Genomic DNA, 20,173 nt, shown 5'->3' with positions numbered 1-20,173 from the left:
CCATGATACGACTTCAGCTGAAAAGAATTAAATTTTCAGGGGTCCTCGGGGTAATAGGAAAAGGCTAGAAAGATTATGGAATGAAAGAATATAAACATTAAGAAACTAAGTGGCTTCTTTCGGGGAACACCTTCAGAAAACATGAGTACCACTTTACAATGTAAATGTTTAACTACAGAAAATAGCAGAACACTAAAGATGGCATTTAGTAAAATTAATTTCATTCTCTTAGGATCTAAATAGTAACATATATCCTATATACATAACAGTATAACACAATCAGGGTATAGCTCTATATGTGGGCAACTCCAGCTAATTTACAGTCATACATTTTTCACAGGCAAAATTATAGACATGGAGTCATCAACCATGAGAATACAAGGGATTCTGTGTTCAAAAGCTGCAGGAAAATCTTTTAAAAGATGACTTTAGCAAGTTATTTTAAAAATTTTTTGCCTATGTTAATTTTAGCCTTCAAAGTCAATTCAGCCTGAAGTTTCACAGCCAGTCAGAGCATCTTTAGGTTTAAACTATCTTATAATGTGCAGAATCTAGTTTTGTAGCTTGGTAAGGAAAATCTAAATTCTGTGAACTTCTAAAATATTGCCACTAAAAATACACCATCTGCCATGGTGTATTTTTCACAACTATGTGCATAAGTGGTCAGGCCTCAATTAACTAGGAAATTCAGTGAAACTTTTCCTCACATACTATACTATAGCTACCCAGCAAACATATAAAATAATACAAGGCTGACTTCCGTAATTATTTGATGTCAAAAAACATTGTGAGAATAAAGGTATCATATTTGTGGAGTCTGTCTATGGAGAGGAAGCCCTGTTTTAATGCCTTCGTTTAAATCATCGGGAGAGAAGTTAAAGGTCCAGTTGTAACAGGAATACAAAGAGCTCTGTCTAAATCACAAATTTTCCTACATAGAATACAGAACAAAGTGAAATCTGCTAACCAGCAGAATCCATCAAATTCAGTTTATAGAAAAAGCTCATTTCATACATAACATGTATATGTATATACATACATAAAACATCTACTATTTAACCCCGAGAAAGGATAAGCAGTCCACACTACTGTACGGATCTTAAAGATTACCCAGTGCTCATGAAACAGAACAGAGGCAAATCTTTTGAACTGACTACTATTTTCTCTAAAAATTAACTCAAACATTTAGTCAGCTCTCAGAGAGAACACTGTGCTTGGAACCCTTAGACAATTCGACTCCAGTGTGCCTACTCCATGCTTTTGGACCATAAAGCAATTTGCTTCCCCACTCCGAAGATAAACGTGACCCTTCGTCTGATTATGCATCCTTTCCCTCGGTTCCTTTCAGGTCTGGAACTCCCGATGAGTGCTGAGAGTGTGGCTAACGGCCCGCTCCGCCCTCCGCCAGGCCCCTTTCCACTCCTGTCCCAGGCAATGCCTCGTCAGGAACCCTGCGAAGGCTTCCAGACTGCCACGCACGTGCTCCCCAGTGTGTTCCCTTCTTCCGCCTGTGTGTCCTGCCTCAGCTATGTCATCAGACGGCCTCCCTATTGGCTAAAATGGACCCTGTGTCAAAAGGAGAGATTAAAGGTACACATGTCTTCATTTTGCAGGCACCACATTAAAATCACTTTACAACTTATTAATGGTCTTACAATAACATGTAAACATATCACAGAGGGCAAGGTATAAAGGCAGTCATGTACATCAGACAAATGGCATTTTCATATTTTAAGTAATAGAAATGGAGCTAACTGCATGGTGCACGCACATTCTGAAAGAGCTACAAGAACCCAAACGGCGTCAACCAACAATGACAAGAACCCAAACGGGGTCAACCAACAATGGAAACCACAGCCAAGGGCCAAAATGATCAGAAAACCGTGGCCACCTCGAGGCCAACTTGCAAATATCTAAGAAATAATGATCCACAAGGAAACATCAAAAACTGTTTTAAAACTCTACACACATAGAACCACGAAGCCAGTGTAAAATCAACGTTCCAATGTTAACTGGAAAAAAGCGTCCCAAAGTGCCTAATAAATTCACGTAACTGACAGTTTCAATAACCAGTGAAATATTAAACTCCAATTCATGTCCAGCAAAAAGAATTTATAGTCAACAGTGACATAAAATAATTGAGAAGAAATTCAGATTTCAAACTACAAGGGATAAGAAACCAGTTTTAAACGTCAGGTTCAGGAAAACTATTTTAAAATAAATAAAAACAAGCCATTCAAAGTTACACGTACTTGTTTTCAGTGAGCCAGGCAGTAAGGCTACCAACCACACCTGCTTTCTCTCAAAAACCCCCACTTCCTGAACATATCTGGACACTGAACAGCATGTGTTCTATTTCATGTGCAGTGGGGTCTTCACCTGTGACACAGAGGTGATCGGCTGGGTGCTCACCTTCGCTGCCATTCAGTACTCCTCTCATGAAAAGCAGCCTGTCGTGAGACAGATCCATGTGTTTCAAATCAAATAAAAAGTATCTGACTGTCCAAGGTTTTCAAAAAACATCAAGGTCAATTAGGAGCTGCTGTCGGACTCTGCACTGCAACGGCACAGAGACCCTTTGCGCGGGGGCCTGTCCGCCATCAGAGCTGACCTTCCCCCCCTGGTCCACTCAGGAAGCACTAACAGAATCCGCCTAACCTCATCTGCTCACCTTTAAAGGGACACAAAGTTAAGTCAATCGATGCAGCAATCAGAGGTCCAAAACGGTCCCCATAGACAGCAACATCTTCCCATTTCTAATCCTTCCTAGAAATTTCAGATTTAAAAATCCAAGTTTTTTACACCTACACCCAAGAATGAAAAACAACAGTTTTTCCTTTTCGAATACTTCATGTTAGGCTTTCTGTTGTATGTCGTGAAGATTCAGAATCTACCATCCACTAGAAACCCAAAAATAGACGAAAAAAGCCAAAGTACCAAAGGATGGCCGGAGCCAGGAACAGAACACAGGAGTCCCACATTGGGTAACTGGCCCCATTTTCACCTTCTCCAAATTTTTATCCGATAAAATTACAACAACTTTGGCAAACCGAACAAAAGTAAAATGTAAAACAAAAAACTATACAAAGGAATTAATTAGCTCTTTTTCCGTACGTATTTCTCCATCAAAGCAAACATCATGCAATTTAGTTCTAACACTGCATCTCCTCCTAATGTAAAACTACATTTATTTTATGGAAGTAAATCAAAGTAAAGTCACTGCAGCTTTAATGAAGCCGAAGATGGGGAAACGCACACAAACACAGCACACTGGCCCTCGAAGCCAGGCCGACTCTAAAACGCGTGGGCCAGCAATCCAGCTGCTGCAACGTGAAACCAGGATGGCCTCGGCCCTCCGCTCCTGCTGCTTCCTTCTGCCTCGACTCCGGCAGCAGGGCCTGGCCTGCATTCAGCACCAGCTTATGAGACACATGCTAGTAACCTCTCCCTAACCCTTGCTTTGTCCTGAGTCTAAAAAGCATCACTAAACCTGTTTTAACACGATAGTTTTCAAATGCAAACCAAATAGTCTAACCAAAGGGAAGGAAATGTGCGTGTCCCTAAATTGCAAAAGGCTGGAAACTGGAAGGACTTCAGGGATCAGGGGGCACGAAGTCAATAGCACCTGCACTCAGTGTCGTACCTGCCAGGATCAGGTGCCCTGTGAGAGAACCAGAAGGCGGGGACAGGTCTCCGCCAGGAAAGCAACTACAGTCTGTCACAGGAATGACTTTTCTGCCAGGCCTCCTCCAATGCTCTCTCACTCTGTCTGCCATGAATCCCCAACAGCTACAAACACCTGATCAAGTTTTATCTACAGTGTTTATTTAAAAAAGAAAAGGCATATCGTAACGTTTTTCACACTCTACACACCTCTATCCCAGGTTCTGATAAATGCCCCTGGAGGATTGTATCTTATCTGCCCACTGAGAATCACTGAACTAGAAAAACCAGTCACACAAGAAGCCAAACTTACTGTTCATCTTAGAAACTGTATCAACCCCTCGCTGCCATGATGGACAAATGTGGATATTAACATTCCCTTCAGTCAATCGTCCAATTTTATCCATAGTCTACATTTTAATGTGTATCTTTATCATGATGTACCTCAAATGACCTGGAGAATGAAACAGGAAGCAAATAAACAGATAAAGTAATAATTACAGCAAACAGACTAGAAGCAACCAGAGTAGTAGTAAAAACCAAACATGACTCCAGCACACTTGTTAGAAGTATTCATATATTTCCCATAAATTCCTGTTTCCTAAAATAAAAAGACCCAAAACAGATTTTTTTTAATTTGGAGCAAAACACATCCACCTAATTAACCCCAGACGTCTCCAACATACAGGCATTTGCTGCTCTGTATCCTAATACCACTGGAGAACACACATGCCAGGCACAGTACTAAGCACTCTGTATACTCTGTCTCACTGAAACCTCACAAAATCTGTCAAGTAGGGACTGGGATTAGCCCCATTTTAAACTGCAGTACAGATTCAAAAAATCACACAGCTGGCTGTCGTCTGAACTGAATTTTGTGCTACTTATAAGCCAGTAAGTTAGCCTCTTACTGTTTAATGGATGCTAGCAGAAGACACAGACCCCTGCATTAGAGAAAAGGAACTTTATTACCCACATGACAGGAATCAACCAAAGAACCAGCATGGTCCAGGGAAAGAGTCCTCACGACCCTGCACTCTTGAAATACCCAGCAAGACGTGCAGGGACAGAAGAGACCCGTAGAGGAGGGTTTTCCCAACACGGATACGTGCTGGAGGGGAAAATCAAACTCAACGACACAACACCACAGCCTGGACCGCTAACCAGTATTAATAAAACACATTTAGAAGTCTAACTTTGTCCCCTAAATTTAGAACTGTAATTGTGGAGATCACTGAGGCTCCTGGTAAAAATGTCAAGCCAAACATTTGTATTTATTTCCTTTACCCCCACAACAAAATTTAAATGACAATAACGGTATAAAAAAAAGATATAAAACACAAAGGACAAACAAAGTGGTGGAAGAGAAAGGTCAACATGTTTCTGGAAAGTAGATCAAAGTGCATTAAATGATTTAGAAAAAAAGAGGAACCTATAACTCAATCGCTAGAGAAAAGGACACTGAAAAGAAGAAAGCTGATATGACTGCAGAGAGCAGGAGAAAATCATGAATTAGAAGCACTGTATATAAAAGATCAAAGATATAAGTCAAGTAAGGAAAAAAAATCAAGTCACCATAGTAACAGTGGGCTCCTGGCTCTCAGATATAAGACCAGCATTTAGACAAAAATCACTCTGAAAGAAGATTGGAGGCTTCCTCTGAAATACTGAATTTGCAAGGGTCATCCAACAACCAATTTTTTTTTTAAAAACAGATCAAGTAAATAAGTATCTCATGCATCTGCATGTGCACATAAACCTCAATCTTCCAATCTACTTTTTAATAGCTCAATCTGAAACAAAAACAAACCATTAAAGGACCATTAAACACTCGAGGAAAACATTCAACATGAAAGACCATCCACAACTGATGAACTAAACAAAGGAATGAGAGGGGAACAGACAACCAAGGAAGCAGAGGAACACAATCAGCAAACTTTAACAGAAAAGAGAAGATGTATTCATGAAACAAAAACAGAAGCTGTAAAAAGGGGAACCAGAAAGGTCTGTTAGAAATTAAAGACAGGACATCAGAAACAACACAAATAACAAACGTTGGTGACGATGTGGAAGAAAGGAAACCCTTGTTCCCTGTTGGTGGAGATGCAAATTGCTGCAGCCGCTGTGGAAAGCAGAATGGAAGTTTCTCAAAAAAACTGAAAATAGAACTACCACATGATCCAGCAATTCCACTCCTAGGTATATACCTAAACAATACAAAAACACTAATTTGAAAAGATACATGCACTTGATGTTCATAGCAGCATTATTTACAATTGCCAAGATACGGAAGCAACCTGAGCGTTCATCAACAGATGACTGGATAAAGGTGTGGTAATATATGCGTGATAGAATACTACTCATTCATAAAAAAAGAATGAGATTTTGCCATTTGCAGCAACATGGATGGACTTGGAGGGCATTATGCTAAGTGAAATAAGTCAGACAGAGAGAGACAAATATTGTATGTGGAATCTAAAAAATACAACTAACCAGAGACTATAACAAAGCAGCAGCAGACTCACGGATATAGAGAATGAAAGAGAACAAACTAGTGGTTATCAGTGGGGCTGGGGCAGAGGGAGAAAATACAGGCGTGGGGGAGTGGGAGGCACAAATTACTGGGTGTAAGACAAGCTCAAGGATGTACTGTACAACACAGGGAATATAGCCAATATTTTATATTAATTGTAAATGGAAAGTAATCTTTAAAAATTGCATAAAAATAAAAGATAAAATTAAAAATTAATAAACAAGCAAATAAAAAGAAATTAATGATAGGAGAGCAGAGAAAAAAAGAAATTTATGAAACAGTTGAAGAACTTTCCGAGAAAGTAAAACAAAAGACAAAGATTAAATGTCAGGGAAAAAAAAAAAGAATCGGACAAACCCAGGAGGTCCGAATTCTAACAAGCAAGAAATTATAAAGAAAGAGTAATAAAAAACAAAAAGGAGGAAATTATCAACTCAATAAAAAAAAAAAAAAAAAACTTTTCTAAACAGAAGAACCGAAGTCTTCAGATTAAAAGGGCCCACCAAGTTCCCATCCCAAAGAATGAAAAACCATTCAGACATCATTAGGAAATTTCACAAACCAGAGTGGGAGGTGGGAGGGCCAAACTACACAAAGTGAGACACGCAGAATCAGGGATCAGTCTTTTCAAGAGCAACTCTGGAAGCTAAAAGGTAATACAGTAATACGTTCAAAATCCTGAGGAGAAATTTCCAACCTTGAACTGTGTACCAAAGTTAACTCCACTCAAGAGCAGAACACATACTCGAAGAATTAATAGCTGAAAATGTCCTTAACTAAAGAAAGAAAACAGATGTTCAGTTCCAGGAAGCACAGAATTGTAAACAAGATGAACCCAAACAGGTCCACACCAAGACAGATCATAATTAAAATGGCAAAAATGAAGAAAACCATCTCATTTACAACTGCATCCAGAAGAATAAAATACCAAGGAGTAAATCTAACCAAGGAGGTAAAAGACCTGTACTTGGAAAACTGTAAGACATTGATGAAAGAAAGTGAAGACGGCACAAACAGATGGAAAGATATACCATGCTCACAGATGGGAAAAATGTCGCTAAAATGACTACAGTACCCAAGGCAATCTACAGTCAGTGCATTCTCTATCAAAATACCAACAGCATTTTTCACAGCACTAAAACAAATAATTCTAAAGTTTGTATGGAAACACTGAAGACCTGAAATAGCTAAAACAATCTTAAGAAAAAAGAACAAAGCTGATTTCAAGCTATACTATAAACCTACAGTAATCAAAACAGTCTGACACTGGTACAAAAGTAGATACATAGATCGATGGAACAAAACAGAAAGCCCAGAAATAAACCCACACTTATGTGGTCAGTTAATCTAAAACAAAGAAATTAAAAATGTATAATGGGGAAAAGACAGCCTCTTAACTAAACAGTGTTGGGGAAACTGGACAGCTACACGTAAAAGAATCAAACTGGACCACCCTCTCACACCATGCACAAAAATCAACTCAAAATGGATTAAAGACTTAAATGTAAGACTTGAATCCACAAAACTCTCAGAAGAAAACACAGGCAGTAGATTCTTTGACACTGGTCTTAGCAATAGTGTTTGTGTATGTCTCCTCAGGCAAGGGAAACAAAAGCAAAAATTAACAAATGTGACATGAAATTTAAAAGCTTTTGCACAGCAAAAGAAACTCAAGAAAACAAAAAGGTAGCTTACTAAATGGGAGAAGACATTTACTAACAACATATCTGATGAGGGGTAATATCCAAAGTATACAAAGAACTCATACAACTCAATATCAAAAAAACAAACCACCATATTAAAAAATGAACAAAGATCCTGAATAGACATTTTCCCAAAGAAGACATACAGTGGTCAACAAGCACATGAAAAGATGTTCAGCATCACCACTCATCAGGGAAATGCAAATCAAAACCATAGTGAGGTATCACCTCACACTTGTCAGAATAGCTACCACTAAAAAGACAGCAAATAACAAGTGCTGGTGAGGATGTGCAGAAAAGGGAGCCATTGTGCACCGCTGATAGGATTGGAAGTTGGTGCAGCCACTATGGAAAACAGTACAAAGGTTCCCCAATAAATTAGAAACAGAACTTCCATCATCCAGAAATTTCACTTCCAGGTATTTACCAGAAGAAAGCAAAAACTAATTTGAAAAGATATATGCATTCCAATGTTTATCGCAGCATTATTTACCTTAACCAAGACATGGAAGTAACATAAGTGTCCACCGATAGATGAATGAATAAAGATGTGGTATGTAAGCGTTATATATATTGTAAGTGTATATATATATGTGTGTATATATACACACAATGGAATATTACTCAGTCATTTAAAAAATGAAATCTTGCCATTTGCAACAACACAGAGGGATATAGAGGGTATTATGCTAAGTGAAATAAATGAAACAGAGAAAAACTAACATGGTGTGATCTCATTTATATATAAAATCTAAAAAAAGAAAAGTAACAAACAAAATGAAAACAGACTCACCGACACAGAGAACAGGTGTTTGCCAAAAGGGAGAGGGCAGGAGGTGTGTGAAATAGGTAAAGGGGATTAAGAGCTACAGATATCCAGTTTATAACAAATAAGTCATGCAGATGTGAATAAGGAACATAGTCAATAATATGGTAATAATTTTGTATGGGTCAGATGGTTACGGGACACTGCGGTGATCATTTCATAATGTACACAAACGTCAACTCATTATACAGTACTCCTGAAACCAACATAACATTGTACATCAACTATACTACTTGTTAAAAAAAAGGAAAAATATCTCAAATCAGTAACTTAGATTTCTACCTTAAGAAACTAGATGGTCGAGTTTGCAGATACTGACTGGTATATATAAAAGATAAATAAGTTTATACCGTATAGCACAGGGAACTACATTCAGTATCTTGCAGTAGCTCACGGTGAAAAAGAACATGAAAACGAATATATGTGTTCATGTATGACTGAAGCATTGTGCTGTACACCGGAAATGGAGACAACATTGTAAACTGACTATACTTCAATTAAAAAAAAATTTTTTTTAATTTCTACTTGACATACTCACACACTCTAGAACAAAGAGTAAATCTTCAAAAAACACTTTTTCTGTATGACCTAATACCATAATTTCAACAACAGCAAAAAATAAATCAACTATTTTCAATACGAAAGGGCAAATTAACCACCTGGTACTAGCAATGATGCACTTCACTAAGGACCAGAGTTAAGAGCAAAGGGGAAAAAGCACGGGGTTTGGGTGAGCAGGTTCCGGGACTGGCACTTTCCTATTGCCCAGGTCTACGTTATTCAGAAACCTCAAAGGGCGCTCAGAACTTAAGAGAAAGTGTGGACAGCCCCTTCCTAGCACAGGATAGACACTAAATGTCTACCCAGGGTTTATTTACTTCCCTCCCGCAAACTCCTTCCCCCGACTCAGTAAGACACACCGACTCTCGCTCCGGCAGGCACATCCACTTCTCAAACAGGACAATGTCTTTCACCTACTCCAGCTTCTACTTTTTTTACTTTGACCTCAGGTCACCCATTCTAACACCAAAATAGTCTCAACCAGTCCTACGACCACATGACTGCTCTAAGTTTTCCAAAATAGAATTTTCTATCTTCCCGCTGCGGCACAGATCCACCTGAAAGACATAAATTATATCTCCACCCACAATAATTATCCCTGCTAAATATGTGCCAGACATTTCTTCTTTTTTATATAATTACTATACATAACTCATTCAGATTTGCCTACAAAACTGTATCTTAAAACTATTCAGGGATTTTATTGACAACTGACTTCCAAATAACTACTACCACTTCTCTGTTTTCTTTAGAACATTATTAGCTTTCAATTTTGGGCCTGGAAGATTTGGGTTAAAGGTGAACTTTTATAAATTAAACTGTTTTGAGCTTTCATAAATCACATATTTAATAAAGCAACTCAGTGTGAAGCGTTGGTACTAAGGAGCCCCTTTCTGGTCATGGAAAAGGAAAGGTTCATTGCTGTGCAAAGCCAACAGCTATTTTTTCCAAGCTGGTACTTAGGAAAAAATGTAAAGAGAACAAACTCCACACACTAATACCAGCACGTAAGGCAGCAGGGAGGGACGAACAGTGATAACAATTGGAAATGGCTCTAAAAATATACTTACAGCCTCAAACTGCAAATGGCTATCCTTTAAGAAACTCTGAACTTTGTCCTTGGGTAAAATACTGAATCGAAATCGAAGGAGATCCATTTCTTGTTGAATGAACCAGCGCCTAAGATCTTCACTGAAATGGGGATAAGAAAATTACAAGCATAAATGAAAGGTCCAATGATTATTTTAAAAGTTCCCTGAAATTTCTATAGAGCAATATTCAAACATGAGCAAGAAGCCAACAGACAGAAGTTACAAGCACACAACCCTCTATCATGATAAATAGCGTGGATACACATCATGTGCCACAATCTCCCAGGGATGAGCAGAATATGGGGGAGAAAGGTGATATAAACATAAAAGTTAGAAGAATTAAATACAGAGTACTTCAAGCCTAGCCGCATTATTATCAAATAACCTAAGAGAAAAGACTGCACTGCGTTTGGTGTAACTGCAAAGTAGTCATTTGCATTAGAAAACAGGGTATTCCTTCTGTCTAAGATGGTGCCACCAATGCCAAATAAACATCAAAGTTTTTAAAGGAAATTTATCTCTGAATGGATTATGATCAGGTCAACTTTGCAAAGTAAACTTTGCATACAGCTTTCTAGTTATAATTTCTGTAATTTTATAATGCTATAGTATGCCTCAATCGTTTAAAAGACAACATACAATATATTAATTTATGAGACAGATACACAATGGGCATTATTACTGCTGTTACAAAACAATTATGCTACCGAATATAAAATATGATTTAGTGTTCTCTCCCCAAATAAACACATTGTCAGCAATTCAGTTACTACACAAATTGCTTAAAGTGCATATGCTTTTTTTTACAAAGGAAAACTCTAGGACCAAAGCTGATTAATAGTTTCTCAGTTATTAAATTGGGATAGTAAACAATTCAAGATTCCCATTTGATAAACCTATTAACAAAAGGAACAGAAAAAGAAACAGAAAAATAAGCATGTAAATTAGTCAAAATTAATGCAGAAAAAAAGAGTTTGGAAAAACAAAAGCTACTAACTCCTTCTTCCTCTGGGTGGCACTGTTGACCGACAAGAAACCGCTACTAAAGGAGAAGCCCTGACTCATGTCACTAGTCCACACATCTCAACTTCTAAAAGCCTGTACAGATTCAATTATGTGTTTGATACACTATTTCTCAAAAATAGTACCACTTTTTTTCTCAGAAAAAAAAAATATCAGAAGTCCTTCTTCCTAATGAAATCCCCTCCAATTTTAAATCCCAAATGAAGTCTTTCCCATAAAGTTAAAAATTTAGTGTTTGGGGGAGAGGGTCCAGCTCAGTGGTACAGTGTGTTCCTAGCATGCACGAGCTCCCAGTTCAATCCCTGGTCCCTCCATTAAATAAATAAAAACCTAATTACTACCCTTCCCATCAAAAAAATTCCCAGTAAATAAAAATAGAATCTGGATGATAAAATAAAGTTTAACATTTTTTAACTCCACATTATTAAAAAAAAATCGTGTTTCAACAGGCAAAATTCTGCAATAAGAAATGCTTTTGATATTTTTTTAGTTAACAAGTTGTTTCAAAAAATTCACTGCAACAGAGCTCAGTCCATGAACCACTGGTTTCTGATGTTATTCCGAGACTTCCTATGTTCAGTAAACTACAGGTCAGCCATCCTGTACAGTTTATAACCCAAGATAACCAGATTTGACCGAGAGAGTGACAAATGTGTACTCACGACTGGCAATAAGCTAGGCGCAAAATAAAGTGAGAAATGTGATCTCTTCTTCGCGGTTCATACTCATCTTCCAGGTTTTCCTAAAAACGGGCACATGGACAAAATAAATGCATGAGAATGGTAAGAGGAGTAAAGAAACACCGAGTCAGCGGTGACCAATGGCAGAGTAAGTTTCAGTGACACAGATTTCCTAATTTGCTTCCCAGGATAAACATCACTTCACTGAGGTTCAGCCATCAGGTGAAGCTGAGAACTCAACGACAAACCTCCTGGGACTGGACCCCACTATTTCCTTCCTATCAGCTCCCCCTCTCTTACCTTTCCTTCCCATCCAGCCTACACCCAGGTACTCACCTCTCCCACTTCAACACCAAACCCTCAACTGCTTTCATTTCAACCATTTGGCAAAACCTAGATTCTAAATAAGTCCACAGCTACCGTCTGCAGTCCTGTTCCCAAAACGCTGAGAACATCTGGGGAAAACCCACAATTAAACGAATGTGGAGGATTAAAAATTCACAGCCTCTGACCTCCCCTGGACCTTTACCAACACCAAGGAGTCCTCATTCAAGGTCAACACCGTGAGAGCAAACATGCCCTGAGCACTCCTGAGGTACCAGGCCCTGTTACAAGCATCTTTAATCCATTAGCCCATGTAATCCTTTAAAAGCCCTATGAGGTGGGCACCACTATATCCCTACTTTAAAGGCGAGGAAACTGAGGCACAAGGAAGTCACATCATTTTGCCCAGGGTCACAGTGCGCGGAGCCGCACAGCTGGGATCTGACACATGACCATCTCTTTCCCCACTTCTCAGAAGAGCAGTTTCAATCTTCGCTAGTTGGCCCACCACGCTCTCTGCCACACCGCCCTCCCCCCTCTCTCATCACAGGACTTTCCTTACAGAAAATAAAGGCCACCAGGCCGACCCGCTCAGCTCGAAGCTTCTGCAGCCACAGGTTGTACTGCCTTCCCTCCCACCTCCGTGGACATATCTCCCTCCCTCCTCCCACAGAAAGCCAGTCTCCACACCTAAAGCCTGCACCCGTCTGCTCTTGCCTGGTAAGGACCGTGATTTATCAAATCCCTCCAAGAATCTTTAAGCTCCCCTCCGCTTTCTCTTCTAGATCTTTCTGCTCAGCTGACACACATGTTCAAGTACTGCTGTCGTGTGTGTGTGTGTGTGTGTGTGTGTGTGTGTGTGTGTGTGTGTGTTATCTTCTCTTTCTCTCAAATTTTTCCATATTCAGACCTGTCTCCTCCCCTCCCTCACCCATCTTTTCAGCTGAACCTGTTAGAAGAGGATGCATTCCACGCCCACCGCTCTCCTCCAGACACCCTGCCCTGGCTCTGTCTCTACCCACAAGGTTCCACCCAGTTGATAAATCCAATGGATTCTATACAATTCGTCTTACAGGATCTACCTCAAGCTTCCGAAATTGTGTGATTAAGAGCACCGCCTTGAAGACAAGATGACCAGATTCAAATCTTGGCTCCACCTCTTACCACCTTATGAGCTTGGGCAGGCTACCTAGCCTAGCGACAATGCAGTGGCCTCGCCTATGAAACAGGCATGACGGCAGCACCGACCCCTCCTAAGACTGCTGTCCGGATTACACGGGCTACTGCATGCAGTGCACTTGCAACAAACTGCGGGCCGTGGTAATCACACGAATGTTTGCTGCTGCTCTCCCTACGGTATCATTACTTACATCATTACCGTTATCCTCGAAGCTCCAGGCCTCCTTGGCTGCCCGGACACTACCATCCTGGCTGAGCTCCCACCTCTCAGGCAATGTCCCTCAATCACCTTCCTCGACTCGCCCAGTCCCACCCCACTGGATATTGGTACTCCTCACAGCCTGTCCACCATCGCCTTCTCTTCTCGCTCAAATATCTCCGAGGGTGCTCTCCCCTACTCCTGCTGATTCCATCCTTCCTCCTGAATCCACACGCCAACTCCAGATGTCCCCAAGGCCAGACCTGTGCATACCTAGCTGTCCTCTAGACAGCTCCTCAAGCACCTTGAAGTCACGTCTACAACTAAACTCAGCATCTCCCTTCTGATGTGACTTGCTTCCCCTCCTGTAGGCATCATCGCCATCTTGCTAGCTGTCCTCACCAGAAACCCCGGTGTCTTCGGAACTCTTCTGTCTCCCTCCTCCCTGCAATCAGGCACTCAGATCTTTCAATTCTAACTTCCTACTATCTCTCAATCACTCCTCTTCCCTCCATTCAATTCACTCTCATCACTTCCAAGCTCCTAACTGGTTTTCCCTGACAGACATGACCCTGTCAATCTGCTATAAACAGCCATCCTCCCAAAATAAAAATCTAATCACATTCACCAAGATTTGGTTCCAGCCCCACTTCCTCTGGGAGGCCCTCCCAAACCTCCCGAGTCTGAGCTGGCTCTCTGTGCTCTTGGCGTTGCTGGAGCACACACCTAGTACTGACCACCCTGTACTGCACAGGGCACAGCTGGCGATGTCTGGGGACACGGACTGGGTAGAAGCACCCTAAACACACCATGGAGTTATCAGGCTCCAAGTGTCGGCGGTCCGAGGTGGAGAAACCCTGCCACACTGCAGACATCTGACGGCATGTTAATCACCCCTCGCAGAGTGCGGGTGCTTTCAGGCACAGTCTTTTTTTAAGTCCTGTGCTGAATACAAGGCTTTTCCCACAACCGATACCCAGTACGTGAATACGCACAACCCGGAGGGACATCTCTTTCCCTCTTACTCACTCTGTAGGAAAACTTGAGCTTCCGAAGCTCTGCTTCCAGCTTGCTCTGGTACTGCTCGGTTCCCTTCATATGGCTCACGCCCAGGTTCTCCACTGACTTCAGCACTGGGAAAAATGTCAAGAACAGACAAAAGAAAAAAAAAAAAGTATAGATGCAAGATAATTTTAAAAAACTAAATCCAAGACAAATAAAATCTATGGATAGCAATTCCGTAATTACTTGTTTCAAAAGATGACATATGGAAGTTCTATTTTCTGCAATCATATTATATACATTATATGTTTATAAGAGGATAATTTCCATCCACGTGCAGAAAGTACCCGCATCCCACAGCATAACCTCACATCAGGGTCTCAACCAGAAGGGAGAGAGGGATGGGGGGATCATCACTGCTCTGCTGAACACCACCGCCCAGGGATGAGGAAGTGTGCCCACACCGGCACCCTGGCATGGAGCTGTATGTGAGGCGGTCTGCCTCATTGACTAAGCACAGACTCATCCAAAAAAGGCAGCCCTTCCTTTCCTGGAGAAGCAGAGAAGTCGCAACAGGGAAGCCACAGGGCCCTCCCATCACCCAAATGAGCCATCTTGACTACACGCAACACACTCTCCAAAGGCTCCTGGCGCCCTTGTCAGCCCTTCCTCAGGTGAATTCTTCTCCCATCAACATAAAGAGAGGCACTTTTAAAATTCAAGAATGAAAAGCTTCTAAAATGAATCTAGAACATAAACCCACAGGTACCTCCTTATTACGGTACTCAAATCAAACTAAGTCTCCTCCTCTTCCTGCCATCCCCAACTCTGCCAGCAGTTTCTAGCCACCAGATCACCACACAGGACCTGCAGCCACCCCCATTTACCCCCTCCCTCCTTACACCCAAGCGGTCATCAAATTCCATCCATTACCCCTTCTCAGTAACCCTTAAATCTCTCCCTTCCTATTGCTGCCACTGCCACTGCCTTAGTTCAGGCCCCTTCATCTCGCCTCTTAAGTGTCAGACCCAAGGGGGCGCTTTTCAATCATCATCATAACCTCTGTGAAGCATCTGACACTGCTAAGCTTCCCCAAACCCTTTCTCCTTTGCCTTCCCTCTTTCATTCAGCAAACAGCTACTGAGCCTGGCTCTCTGTACTAAAAGTTCTCACTCTGCTCCTCTAAGAACGATGAGCAGTATCTCACCTCTCCTTCTGATATTCCCACCAGGATATCCCGGAACATGAACTCCGCAGTTTCAGGTCACACCTAACTTCTTTCTTTCTTCCACCAACACACAAAAAAAGGCCCACAGTACAACTGCCACACCCTTCTCACACCCCAATATTACACCATTAGCATGGCACAAAATGCCCTCAGTTAGCCATACTTCTCCATCTATCCTGAACTTGTCACTGTCCCCTCAAAAATGACAGTCTCTCTCATGCCTCCAAGTCTTAGCACAGGCCATTATCTAGAGTTGGAAAAACCCATCACTTCCTCTCTTTTGAGAAATTTCTACTCATCCTTCAAGGTCCATTTCAACTTCTCTTGAGAAGTCTCAATCAGACTAGGTCAACCACCCCCACCTCTACGGCATTATTATTTGCCTCTACTAGAGCACTCAAAATACTAAATTATTATTTTGGACATCTGTCTCCATGTACTAGAATACAGCTTCAACAGAAATAAGAATTATATTACTCATCTCAAAATTCCTGCCACCTAGAATACAGTGGCATTCAATAAATAGGCACTGTACATTGAATAAATGAATGAATACCAAATCTCAATAGAAAACTCTGAATATGTATTTGTTAAATTAAGGAAATAAGTTATTCTAATTCATCCCCACAAAGTACGAAGTGAGGCTCTCGAAAACAGATAAATTCAAATTCAAATCACTCACATTTAACTCTATCGATAGCCAAGTTTTCAAACTCTATCAAAGATATGTTTTCAGAAGGGGGCTGCAAGTAAAACTGAAGGCTATGTGGGTAGCAAGCGTTCTTCTGGTTATCGACCAGCCTCGGTTTCCTCCGCTTTACTCCTGAAAACTCCATCTTATTACCTTGGAAGGAAGCACATCAAATGGTTAAAATGATGAAAAGTTGAGTTAAAAACAAAAAACAGACAAAAAATGCAAAAAATTACTCCACATCCACAGGAAAAAAAAAACTGAGTTTGAAGAGCATGCACAAAATGTTAACAGCAGTAACCCAGAGTGATGCCTTCTGTACTTTCCTGATTTGGAACAATACACCTGTTAACAACTGCGTGACGGGGGTGGAGAGAGGTGCGAGCTGGGGGAGACGCAGGTAGGGGTCCTAACTTCCAGCAACATCAATGTCAGGTGCCACCCCCCCTAGGTCTCCGCAGTCCCAAGAGCAACGATGAGATGTCCAAAAGGTTGCAATCCTGAGTTCGGACGAAACCGCGGTAGGTTCCGGCTAGACAGGAGACTTAGCGGACTGGGTCCACTGACTCGCTTTCTACTTTGAGAACCTGGGAAGCGGACAACTGCCTTCCAAGCCCCGCCTCCGGGAACTCTTCCGAGGGGCATCCAGGTTCCCGGTGACGACCCTTCCCCCGGCGGGGCCGTCTGTCAGCCCACTGGCGCCGGCGTCTCTGCCCGGACAAGCAACCGATACTGGACCAATACTGGGTACTGCGCCCGTCGCCCCAGACTGCCCTCCCTTTTTACAGGACTCGCAAGCCTTAAAGCCGGCATTACTGTGCGTCGCAAACCCGTGGGAGTTTCCGTACCTGCACCCGCACTGAACGAGGAAACACACACAAACACACACGAAGACTGCCCTTTTCCCGCTTGGCGGGAGAGTTCGTACGGGGCCGGAAGCGGAAGCAGCGCCCGCGGTGGGCGAGGCCTCGGAGGGCGGGCTTTGTGCTCCAGCTGCTTCCGCTTCCGGTCTCATGCGAGTCCTGTAAAAAGGGAGGGTTTCTGGTCGCCGCAAGGGGTTTCATCACTGCGCCAGGTTTAGGGAGTCTCCTACGAGTGTGCGTTTCTAGCTGCGCTTCCGTGCGTGCAGTCGCCTGCTTTGGACGGTTGACAGCTGGGTACTGGAAAGCTGGCGGCGAGCGTCCCCGCGCGCCGGAGCGGCCCGACGGGAAGTGGTCGGGCGCTGACAGAGACCCATCGGGTCGCCGGGTCGGGCGGTGGGCGGAGAGCGGGTGTCCCCCGGCCCTGTTACTGCGCCCGGCTCTATGCCAGGGGCTCTCCCTGTAGGGTAGGTCGTATTGCCCTCATCTTACAGATGAGCAACCCGGAGCTAGGTCTTGGCTATTCTGCCCATCTGCGTACGATGCGTGGTCTGTTTCTCTTGGATGAGGACAGATCTGTGTCCAGCAACGCCCCGTGCGCGGTGGACGCCCCGCAGAGTATCTGCAGGGAACTAAAATGAATGCGTGAATGCACGCATACGTGCACACAGAAATCGCTCCCAGTCTGCAGAAAGTAGATCAGGCTCTGGGCAGTACAGTCCTGCAGGTGGAAAGCGCTGGGGGAAAGTGGATATGGGGCTGCGGACTGGTCTGGAGGGTTTTCCAGAACTAGGAGTAAACTTCACTTGTAGCCTCCAGGAGGCGCGTCTGGCTTACGAAAGTGGCCATGGGCCGCTCTAGTGAAGACTGACGGTGAAGAGCGCGTTGCAGTGTTCCAGATTTTAGACATGCAGACTGTACTGAAACAGAACCAAGATTCAGAGCACCTACCTAGCATGGACCAAACTGGCTGGCGCTGACCTTGCACCAGGACTTGTTCTAAGTGACTTACACATCATTTTATTCCCGAAACCAGTTGAGAAAAGTTCTGTTATTAACCTATTTTACAGATAAGGAAACTGTACAGCAGGGAAAGTAAGTGACTTCAAAGATCCCATATTAAGTGGTGGGGCCAGGTTCAAAGTCTGGGAGATTGACTCCAAACACCACACTACTAACCACTGCACTATACCAATGCCACTAATATGACGTCAGTGCCTCACCTTAATTCCTTCTTTGTATCAGACAGATAATTAACATCACCTGGGCAGAAGACACCAGAAAGCATGAGAACTGCCTGAAAAATCCTGGAGCACAGACCATAAGAACAGTTATATGAATATCGGATCTCTGGCTAGGGAAGTAATCTAAATATAATAAATTACAGAGAAAGTATCTAAAGATTTGACTATAAAATATTAAGTTGTGCATCTAAAAAAAGCAAAAAAAATTGCAGTCATCAAAATGGGGGAAAGGTTGACCGTAATATTGTCTCAAAAGGCTAATACCATCAAGCTGCAAAGAACTTACATAAACTAAATTGGAAAAAAAATCATAAGACACAAATGGAAAAGGAACAACAGATAACTCATAGACAAAATACGGATGATAAAGTGTGAAAAAATATTGGCAGCAAAGAAAATTTCCCCTACAAAATTGGCAAAGATTTTACAATGAAAACACTCAGTATTGAGCAAAGCACAGGATGATGGGCTGACGTAGGAATTGATTGCCGTGCTACAATTCTGGAGTACACTATAGACGTATGTATTATGAATCCTAAAAGAATTTATACAGTTTGACCAGATAATTTCACTTACGTGAATCTGTCCAGAAGTAGACGCAAAAATTTTTATTTGTTCAAAATCTTGTTGATTTCAAGGAACATCATTGCACTATCATAAGAGTGAAAACCAAGGAAAAAGAGTCAATAAATGATGATATATTCATATCATGGGACGTTACACAGACTTTCAAAATACATGTTTTTGAAGAATATTGACCTGGGAAAATATTCAGGATGCTGCAAAGCTAACAGCAGAATACATAAAACTATGTATGCCATATGATCCCAATTTGTAAAAAGAGCACACAGTTTTCTGCAGTGCCTCTGACTCTGCAAGTAGGCTGCTCCCTGCAACTCCTCCCCTCCAGATGTGCACCAGTCCCTTTCCTACCCCCTTTATACAACCTACGCGTGTGTTACTCATCCTGATCAAATTTTAGGTGCAAGATACACCTAAAATGTCTGCACTATTCTTGTTTCTACTTTTCTTGGCTGTATCTTCAGTCTGGTCTTACACTGGTCCTCTTTTTACCTTTTTATTTTTTTTTCAACTTTTAGGGAGAGGTAATTAGGTTTATTTATTATTTATTTATTTATTTATTTAGAGGAGGTACTAGGGATTGAACCTAGGACCTCCTGCGTGCTAAGCATGCACTGTACCTCTTGACCTATACCCTCCCCCACTTAAACTGGTCCTCTTTAAATATAAATGTCAATGCCTCTTTGTAATTATTGATATTAAACACTTCTTTGGATAATTTAAAACATTCTGTTGGAAACATTAAAATGTTTACATTCGTGGCAACTAAGACACTGACAGTGAA

General features: G+C 41.8%; 1 protein-coding gene across 3 annotated transcripts in view; it reads right to left on the bottom strand.

Annotated features, from left to right (window-relative positions):
* PRIM2 (DNA primase subunit 2) overlaps nucleotides 1-17,688 on the bottom strand; it is a 213,772-nt gene extending 196,084 nt beyond the window's left edge. For all 3 annotated transcript variants that reach the window (XR_012501174.1, XM_010973924.3, XM_045509287.2), the window contains exons 1-5: nucleotides 17,552-17,688; nucleotides 16,695-16,856; nucleotides 14,812-14,915; nucleotides 12,063-12,142; nucleotides 10,357-10,477 (exon numbers count right to left, since the gene is read on the bottom strand). Coding sequence is in view for 2 of the 3 variants with exons in the window: in XM_010973924.3 (XP_010972226.2) it covers nucleotides 10,357-10,477; nucleotides 12,063-12,142; nucleotides 14,812-14,915; nucleotides 16,695-16,848 (459 nt within the window). In the remaining variant the exon portion in view is untranslated. The remainder of the gene's footprint in view (nucleotides 1-10,356; nucleotides 10,478-12,062; nucleotides 12,143-14,811; nucleotides 14,916-16,694; nucleotides 16,857-17,551) is intronic.
* Nucleotides 17,689-20,173: the final 2,485 nt, after the last annotated feature.

The sequence above is a fragment of the Camelus bactrianus genome, chromosome 20, assembly GCF_048773025.1.
Source record: "Camelus bactrianus isolate YW-2024 breed Bactrian camel chromosome 20, ASM4877302v1, whole genome shotgun sequence".
Classification (NCBI taxonomy): Eukaryota; Metazoa; Chordata; class Mammalia; order Artiodactyla; family Camelidae; genus Camelus; species Camelus bactrianus.
This window is presented reverse-complemented; position numbering and strand designations above follow the sequence as displayed.